General features: G+C 56.1%; 1 protein-coding gene across 1 annotated transcript; it reads left to right on the forward strand.

Moving 5' to 3' along the window:
- The first annotated feature begins 365 nt into the window (after positions 1–365).
- MRPS23 (mitochondrial ribosomal protein S23) lies at positions 366–2,421 on the forward strand. Its single transcript, XM_066202100.1, has 5 exons — positions 366–468; positions 558–725; positions 1,236–1,313; positions 1,434–1,557; positions 2,040–2,421. Exons 1-5 carry the CDS (start codon positions 416–418, stop codon positions 2,169–2,171), a joined length of 555 nt encoding a protein of 184 aa, XP_066058197.1. The 5' UTR covers positions 366–415; the 3' UTR covers positions 2,172–2,421.
- The last annotated feature ends 6,855 nt before the right edge of the window (positions 2,422–9,276 follow it).

Genomic DNA, 9,276 nt, shown 5'->3' on the forward strand with positions numbered 1-9,276 from the left:
CCACTGGAGCTGGTCCCACCGCCCACTGGGGTCTGTGCAGGGACACGAGTGGGGCGCCATCGTCGCTGTGGCTCCAGCCCGGGATATCCCGCCATCCCGTGACACGGCACCAGCAGCCAAGAGGAGACGAGGCTCCCACGAGCCCCGGGACTGCTGCTGCTGCCCGGGCTGGGGCTGAGGGTGCCGGGGCACACCCGCCCCGGGTCGCGTCTGTCGCGACAGCGCCGGGGGCGACCGCGATACCGATGGGGGCGATCCGGCTGCGCCGCCGCTCGGCCATCGGCTGACGCTGCCTGGCCACTTTCTCCCGCCGGCGCTCGGCACTCGGCTGCTTGCCCTGGCGGCCGCTCCGGTTCCTGTTCCGTTCCGGTTCCGTTTCCGGTTCCGTGTGGGGCAGCACCGTGCCGGCGCCGCCATGGCCGTCGTGGCCGGGAGCCGCACGCACAAGATCGGGACCGTGTACCACCGGTGCGGCGGGGCGGGGGTTCAGCCGGGCCCGGGGGGTTCCCGGTTCTCCGGTGAGCGCGGCCCGCTGAGCCCCCGCTTGTCCCCCGCAGGGCGCGGAACCTGGTGCGCATGGGGCTGCTGGAGAAGCCGCTGTGGCTGGACGTGTACGCCGCGTTCCCCCCGCTGCGGGAGCCCGTGTACCGCGTGCCGCGGCCGCGCCGCGGGAAGGCGCGGGACCCCGTGGGCGCCGTGCTCTACCGGGAGGACACCGTGAGGGCGTGAGTGCGGCCCGGGGCGCCCTAAGGCGTTCGTGATCCCTCCCGGGCTGCTCCTAAAGCCCCCGCCGGCTTTTGCCTCTTATTTTGTGGGTTTTGGGGTTTATGCCGTTCCCCGTGTTTATGTCGGGTTTAAGGGGCAGATCCCGGCGCAGAGCTCCGGGCGGGGCTGAACCCCTGGGAGGGAGCTCCAGACCTGCCCTGCCCCGGCGATGGGGGTGATTTACTCGAATTTATCAATACAATTACAAAAGCTGGAACGAACCTCTGTAGAATCCCGGACTGGTTTGAGTTGGAAGGGACCTTAAATCCCATCCAGGGCCCCCCAGCCATGGCAGGGACACCCCCACTGCCCCAGGGGATCCAAACCCCATCCCAGGCTGGCCTGGGACACTCCAGGTGTTCATTACTGTGAACAGGAGAAATAATGATGTGAATTATTGCAGCCTGAATGAACTGACTCTGCTGTTGTCTGTTTCCTCCAAAATCTAAACTGTTTCCTTTCCTGTGCAGGAGGTTTTACAGAGTTTATGGCAATGGCCCCAGACCTTTCAACCTGACACAGCTGAACTTCAAATCTACTTGCCAGAGGTGAGGTGATAATGAATTAATAATGAAACCGGGAATGTTCCTGAGGCTGCCCCTTCCTCCCCTTCCTTCTGGGAACCAGAGCATTGTTTGTGAGTGTGAAAAAGCAACTTTGCAACCCAGGTTTGTGGAGAAATACAATGAACTGAAGGAAGGAGGGAAAATCGAAGAGGAGAAGTTGTTTGAAGAAACAGGAAAGGCCCTTTTAGCCAGTGGGATCATTTTACAGAGAAGAGGAGTGGATAAGGTGAGTATTGAATATTCACAGGGTTACTTGGCTGGTGGATTGAGGAAACTCCACTCCCAGGCCTTGAATGCTGAGTTGATCTGAATTAAATCCTCAGCAAAGCAGTCACACACGTGATGATCTGAAAACGTCTTTGCTGTGCAGAGAAACTTTTCCTCTTGGCCATGGTTAAGGGACTTGTGGGTCAGAAAAGGTGTTTTTATGCTGATGAAAATGAGTAATCATTCCAACAGTGCATGGTGTGTCTGTCTAAAGCATTTGGAACTCTGTACATTTGTTGTTGTGTTTTGAAATTTTCCATTTCTCACCTGGAGGTCAGCAGCCCCTCTGGGGATGTCCTGCCCTGGTGCCACCCTCCTGTGCCTCCACAACAATCCCAGCATGGAATAAACTTTCTTTGGGCACTCAGAGGGCTGTGGCTCTCCTCAATCAGCCTTTTTCCACCCTGTTTCATGTGATTTTTTTCTGTCCTTTCTCTGCAGGTGGAGCAGCAGGGTGCTGGAGCCAGGGAGGCTGCCCTGCAGCTGCACTCTGTGCTGGAGGAGCTGCAGGAGAAGAGGAAGGACAGGCAGGAGCTGGCTGGGACACAGCAGGAGAGTCCCAGTCCCTCCTGAGAGCCCTGGGCTGTGTCAGCTGCCAGCCTGCAGCCCTCCTGTGGGACATTTCCCTGGGGGAACAGCATCCTGCTGCCCTCCAGCCTTGTCCGTGTCACACGTGTTCCCCTCTGTCCAGCTCCACACTGATAAAATCACAGAGAATCTTAATTTTTTTTTTTTTTAGGATTCGCAACTGTTTTCTGAAATCCAGCTGGAAAATGCCGAGTGTAAAAGTGGAGAATTAAAACATTTTCTGTAAAAGCTGGGAGTTGTGCCTGTTCAGGTGTCTGGATTGCAGCAGCGAGGCTCTTTCCTGCTGGGGGAGTGGCAGATCCTGTTTGATGTGTTCCAGCAGCTGTTTGAAGTGTCATCTTTTTATAGCTGATTGAGGAAAGGTGCTATTTTTAGAAGTGCTGGAATGTGCTCTTCCCACTCCACGTTTGCCTGAATTCAGAGCACGGTGAGGTGTGGCAGGGCCAGAGAATTGGGAGTTTGCAATTTTTTAGTGACTCCTGGTGGAATTGGTCACCTTTGAAGTGTGGAAATGGGATGTTCCAGCTGTTTTTGCTGAGAGAAAGGTGATGCTGCTCAGGAAACAGTCACTGGAAATGTGACATGGAAAAAAAAAAATAACAACCAATTTTGCTGGGATTAGGAGGGAGTTCTTCCTGTGCCTGCAAATCCAGTGGCTTGGCTGGTCTTTCATTAAAGGTTTTGGCTTGGGCTGTGTGAAAAACAAACGGTTTGTTTTGTCTTTTTTCTTTTTCTTTGTGATTTTTTTTTTTTTTTTTTGTATTCTTCTTTCATTTGTTTTCCTTTTAAATACCAGTCTGCCACTAACAGGTGTAAATGATGTCTGATCTCTCCCTCCCTGCCCGGTTTAGTGCTGCTGCTGCTGTGTGTGGTGCAGGAAAGCTCAGAGGCAGTGGAAAGCAGGGTGTAAAAACGCCCGTGGTTTGGTTTCTGTGCCTTGCTTCACTCCTGGTAGTGCTGTGATTGCAGCAGAATCACTCAGTTATCCTTGGAAGGTCAAACTTTATTCCCAGTCCTGCTCTTGTAGCTGCAGAGGAGCGCGGGGTTTTGTTACAAAGAGCAAAAATCCCTCTGCTTTAGCACTGATCCAACAATACATACCGAATTTAGAGCCATCCCAGAGCCCTGAACTAGTTGCTGTGCAGAGCAGGTGAGCAGAAAATTGGAATTGGTTTTATTTTCTGTTGGAGGAGGTCACAGAGGGCAGATCCCTCCCAGCTGAACCAACTTTCCTAAGTGGGCTCACCTGGAGCCCTTGGATTTGCCCTCGGGTTTTCCCTCGGGCACAGCTGTGACCTGGGGGTGGCCTGGACACCCCCCGGGGCCTTTTCCTCCCCTCCAACATGTGGGAAGTTGATGGTGATCAGCTGCAGGTCGTTAATTACCGCGGCCGCAGTGATGGCCACAGGTGAGGGTGGTACGGGCTGATTGCCTCGTGTCCGGAGACTGAAACCACGCCTTGGGAAGGGCAGAAATCCTTGGATTTGGAGGGTGAGGGTGTGCTCCCGAGCCCTGCACGAGCAGTTTGTGCCTCGGCGCCCTGCGCCCCGCGTTGTTCCCGGGCAGGTAAGTGGCCAAACATGCGGGAGAGCCTGGGAATGTGTGCGGACCCTGCGTTCCGGTGTAGAGGAGGGAGAGCAGCAGTCCTGCCGGGGTGTGGATGTGGGAATTCTCTGCTGGAAGCTGCCGGGGCAGAGCCGGCCCCGGGGCGGGCTGTGGATGATGGAGAAGTGCTGGGAGCGCTCCGAGCCGGAGGAGCTCTGAGCGGGGCCCGGTCCCCCGGCGCTCCCCGCTAGGTGGGAGCCGCGCTCCGCGCTCCCGGCACCGGGCGGCGGCCGCGGCCCCTCCGAGCCCCGCCGGGCTCCTCCCGCAGCCCGGGGCCAAGGCTGAGTTTGCACCGGAAAATATTTCAAAAGCCGCCGCGGCTTCCCCGGGGGAGTTGCGGTGATGGGGAGCCCCGGCGTGCGGGGATTCCTGCCCTGGGGAAGGCGAGGGATGCTCCCGGGAGTTCCAGGGCTGTGCCCCTGTCCCAAGGACAGCTCCTGCGGGCCCTGGGGGAGAGCCTCGGGGGCTGCCTGGCCATCCCGCAGCCCCTGTGGGCTGAATTTCCGACGGGAGTTCCTGGGCTGGATTCCCGACCTTCCTCCCGCGGGGCCGGTGCTGCTGTGGCGGCTCTTGTCGCCGCTTGCCGGGCTGTTTTAGGGGACAGTAAATGCCCAGAGAACCTTCATTCTCGAGCCTTCAAAGGGGAGACGAGTGTGGGCAGTGACGCCTTCCACAGCTCTGCCAGCCAGGCTGAAGGTTTTCCAAGGACAGTTCCTAAAAATGGGGGGTTCACCTGGAAGTTTGGGGGTGTGCAGAGCTGCCTGCCCCGCAGCAGAGTGCGGGCACACTGGTGCAGGGGGTGACTGGAGGAATCTCTCAGGGGTGATGCAGCATTCCTTGGATGTTTTCCCAAGCAGTGCCCCAGTGCAGGAGGTGTCCTGCTGGGACGAACACCTCCAGTCCCACAGGTCAGGGCTGCAGAGCCGGGCTCTGAGCTTGGGCGCTGTTTTAACTCTCAGGCAGCTGCTCCCAGAGCCCTGCTCAGCCCCTTCACGTGTTCCTGGGCTGTGGATTATCCGCTGGTATGTGTTGAGGGCAGGGGAGCTAAGGATTTAATAGGATCAGGTCTAATGTCTGGAGCAGCCAAAATAATTCATCAGCTTTGCTGGAAAAACAGGTGATGTGACCTTGCCAATGCCAAGCTTCACCGAGGCAGATAATAAGGGCTTTAAGGAACACAGCTCCAAATAAGATATAAAATTGTTGGCATTGCTGCTCCGTGGAATCCTCTGGGATTTGCCTCTGCCCGAGCCTGCCGGCACACGTGCGTTTGCTCCTCAAACCTGCCCTGTTCTGAGCTTTGGAATATTCCAGAATTCTGCGTCTGTTAGGAAGATGGATGTGGGATCAGAGCAGGGTGCTGGCCCTGATGTGCTGTGTCTCCACACTGGAGAGGGGGTGGCACAGGGGTGGCTCCTGCTTTGCCAAGCCTGGGCGGTGTCGGTTCTGCTTCCTGCCAGGTCCTGTTTCGAAACTGGGGCTTTTTAACGAGTTGGGTTTGCTGCTCTTTGCAGTGTTTTGCTTCTGCAGCACCAGCGGTGTCCACGGCACAGTAATTCCTGGCCTGAGAGTTCTGGGATGTGTAGGATGCAGGGCAGGAGCAGCAGGAGGGTCAGAGCAAAGCAGTGAGAGCAGCAGGCTGAGCTCAGCAGTGGCTGAAGAAGTGTTTTACCAGTAAATGGGAAGTGCTGGCAGCCCCGACCCCCTCGTTGGTCAGTGCTGACCCAGGGATGGCAGCCACGGCTGGTTTGGCCGGGTCAGCTGGCGGGGCTGAGCCCCTGAGGGATCCCAGCTGTGGGCTGAGCTCACCCTGGGGCACAGCAGTGTGTTTAATGAGCATTTTGACCATCATTCCAGGAAGGGCAGGCTGTGTGGTGTCCCGCAGGGAGGGAACTCCTGTGGGCCCATCCCAATGAGCTCTGGCTCCCCTGGGCCGGGTCACTCCCACAGTGTGGGTCATTCCACTGAGGCAGGAATGTGAAATCTCCCTGGACTCGGCCGTGCTTTGGGAGTTTGGGATGTCCCCCACTGCTTCCAGCCTGGAGCACCAGCGCTGCTGGGGGGTCCCTGCAGGAGCCTGGTGCCTCAGCTGCCCTTGGCTCTGTCTGTCCCTGTGCTGCTGCTGCCTCTCTGCATATTGCAAGCTCATTCTGATGTGCGCTAATGCTATTATCCTCCAGAAATTGAAATCAAGTCTGAACCTATAATGTTTCACTGGGAGGGAATTGGGGTTATATATTCCTGTGTACAGCAGCATTCTATTTCAGTCATAGCATTTAATTATGATTGGTGTGTTAGTGCCCACCAGAGCATAACAAATTGTCATTATGTTATTCTGCTGAGTCTAATTTAATTGGCAAGTTGTCACAAAAGCAATTATCCATCATTTATTTTGTTGCCATAACCACATCTTGGAGAGCACCTGCTGTCTGAAGTGGAAAGGCTCTGCAGTCTCTTGGTCCTGGATTTCTTCCACTTGCCTGACACAAAGACACCATTTCCTCCTCTTATTTAAAAACATGTTTCTCGTTTCGCAGCGTGGGCTTGTGAGCAGGGCTGGGAATGCTGGAGGAAATGTTCTGTGCAGGTAGAGCTGCTGGGACATCCCGGGGCTGCTGTGACCTGTGTCCCCCCTGGGGACAGCCCAGGGCAGTGTCTGCGGCTGGTGGTCAGGTGTGGGAGTCTCTCCTCGCTTCTGGAGAGCTGGGATGAACTAAGGAGAGAAAGGGAAGCTTGAAATTAGACATTTCCCTGCCTGGAGTAAATACAACTCTTGGCTTCTTGCAAATAATTTTTGGGAAAAAAGCCCTTGAACTGCTGGTGGTTAATTTTGGTGCCTGAACACAGAGAGGTGAGTTGAGTGTGCCCAGAGGTGTTTGGAGGAGCAGAAAGGCTGCAGGGGCTCAGCCCTGGCACGGGGTGCCTGGCTCGTTCTGGAGCTGCTCAGCTGAGGAACGAAGACCCAAAGTGTGACATTGGTGCTGCCCTTCCCCACCCTGCTCCCAGCCTGGCTCCAGGGGCAGCCCCACTGGCTGGGACAGCGCAGGGCACCCCTGGCTGCCATTCCCTGGCTCCCAGAGCCCTGGAATCCATCCCAGTGCCAGGCAGCGCGGGCTGCCCTCCACTGAGGCAGTCTCAGATAAGGCATCTGGGCTCCAGGAGAGATTAGGAGGCTGGCGAGGGAAGATTAGTGGTTTCTTATAATCCAACAGGCAAAGCAATATCAGACCAACCCCAAACTGCTGATTTTCTCCTTCCTGAGATGGCACGTGCCTGTGACCTGTTCACTTTGGAGATTTTGGAGATTGCATCCCAAAATCCTGCAAGGCTAATGCAGACTCATGAACCCGGAGCTCGTGACTCACTGTGATGAACGAGTAAATAAATGAAAATCTGTTCTGATGTCTGTATTTCTGTGAGTTACTCCCCTCTCCGCCCTGTCTGTAATCTCTTCCCCTCTGGTAGTTCTGATTAGCTGCTAATGAGGAAAGATGATTTTGTAGTTAAAGCACATAGAGAGGGTTTTGTTCCTAGTTCTGCCTTTTTTTTTCTTTTTTTTTTTTTTTAAATATTTTCCCTTCCATGCCATGATTTCCCAATCCGTGGGCCCAGATACTGTTGATTTAAGATGGATGGTGTAAAGTTAAGTTAATCCATATTTGCAAACCAGTTTGTTTCAAAGGGAGGGGTACAGCAGCTTGGAAAGGAAGAATCATAATTTTTTTCCTCTCATTCCTGCTGGGTCTGGAGATGAGCACTGTCCCTGTCTCATTTCCCAGCAGTGACAACCTGGAGCTGGCCAAGCTCCTCGCTCACAGACACCGGGAGGAGGCCTGGGGTGTCCCTGCTGTGCCTCTCTGGTCACTCCCCAGGGCTGGAGCTGTCCCCTTTTCCCTGGGCTGGCTGTCCTTTCTCCCCGCGTGGCTCTCAGCAGAGCCTGGGAGCTGCCTGGGGCAGGTGGAGGGTGCTGGGTGCAGTGTTAAACCATATTTGTGTGTGTGATTTATGGGTGAAATTCCCCGGCATGGAGGAGGCATTGTGAGACGGCTGAGTGTGATAAATAACTCACTGTAATGTATTATTTAGCAAATTATAATGAAAAGCAGAAAATACACAGAGGGGAGCAGACAAATGCATTCCCCAGCTGGCAACTTACTGATGGTTTCGAGCCAGGAAACGGATATTTTAAGAGGGTTTGGGAATTTCCATGGCTTTCCCCTACAGATAAATCACCTTCCTGCAGATGCCTTTATTGGGTGCCCTGCTGCTGGGTTTGATCCTGGGGCAGAGGAGTGGGCCCGAGCCCCGTGTCTTGCCACGACACCCATTTGTGGATTCCCTGGAGCTCCTGGATGCTGGCAGGAGGGGCGGGGAGGCTCCCAAAGCAGCGTTGGTGCTTGGAGTGAGGCAGCAGAGCTGTGCTGCCTCTCCCAACCATCCGGAGCATCCACTGGGGCGTGTGAAAAAAATCATTGTCTGGGTGGGTCGAATCCCACCTTTCCCGGGCACAGGTTTCCCGGTTCTCTGGTTCTCCACCTTTCCCGGGCACAGGTTTCCCGGCGGTTTCTCCACCTTTCCCGGGCACAGGTCTCCCGGTTCTCTGGTTCTCCACCTTTCCCGGGCACAGGTCTCCCGGTTCTCTGGTTCTCCACCTTTCCCGGGCACAGGTTTCCCGGTTCTCTGGTTCTCCACCTTTCCCGGGCACAGGTCTCCCGGTTCTCTGGTTCTCCACCTTTCCCGGGCACAGGTCTCCCGGTTCTCTGGTTCTCCACCTTTCCCGGGCACAGGTCTCCCGGTTTCCCGGCTCCCGGTGCCGCTCCCGGCGCGGTGGCACCAGGTGGTGCTGCCTGATCGCGCTCGGCGCTGCCAGCGGCAGAGCAGCGAGAAGGTGACTCGGGTTTACCTGTTGGCTGGGGTTGGTTTGGGGTTTTTTTTCCATTTTTATTTCCGTTTGACGGCTCCCATCTCCTCCCCCGGCCGGACAGCGCTGTTGGGGCGCGTTTCCCGTGGCAGCGTGCGATGCTCTCTCTGCTCCTCGCTGTGGAGATGTTTAAAATTCTGTGCTTTGCTGGAGGGAAAACACATCCCTGTGTTGATGACCTCTGCCTGCCGGCCTGGGAGCACGGCACGGCTCCTGGCTGCCACAGTCCCCTCCCTTGGGGACATCCCGGGTGGTCCCCGCTGGGATTTTCCTTGCGGGAGCGGCTGCCCTTGGCCCCACTGTGCCCCAGCCGCTTTTCCAGCCGACCTGGAGATGCCTTGGCGGGGTCTGAGCACTGAACTTCCAGCTGGTGGCCACCGTGGGGCTTCCAAGGTCTCCTCTGGGCCGGGCTCAGCGCGGTCTGAGGCTTGCCAGGGCCGGGTTTATCGGCAGCGCTGATAGTGTAGGGGCCTTCAGCTGTACAGAGAGGAGAAGATAAGAGGCTGGGAGAGAACTTGACTGGGTGACTAAGATAAATTTACTGTACTACAGGAAATCGAAATG

The sequence above is a fragment of the Chamaea fasciata genome, unplaced genomic scaffold, assembly GCF_029207755.1.
Source record: "Chamaea fasciata isolate MVZ Bird 193981 ecotype frontalis unplaced genomic scaffold, bChaFas1.0.hap1 SCAF_21, whole genome shotgun sequence".
Classification (NCBI taxonomy): Eukaryota; Metazoa; Chordata; class Aves; order Passeriformes; family Sylviidae; genus Chamaea; species Chamaea fasciata.

Excerpts from the sequence above, each read along its gene's own strand:
- MRPS23 (XM_066202100.1), top strand. The coding sequence starts at position 416 with ATGGCCGTCGTGGCCGGGAGCCGCACGCACAAGATCGGGACCGTGTAC. Across the intron at positions 469-557 it reads ATCGGGACCGTGTACCACCG|GGCGCGGAACCTGGTGCGCA; the intron begins GTGCGGCGGGGC and ends TGTCCCCCGCAG. Across the intron at positions 1,314-1,433 it reads TTCAAATCTACTTGCCAGAG|GTTTGTGGAGAAATACAATG; the intron begins GTGAGGTGATAA and ends TTTGCAACCCAG.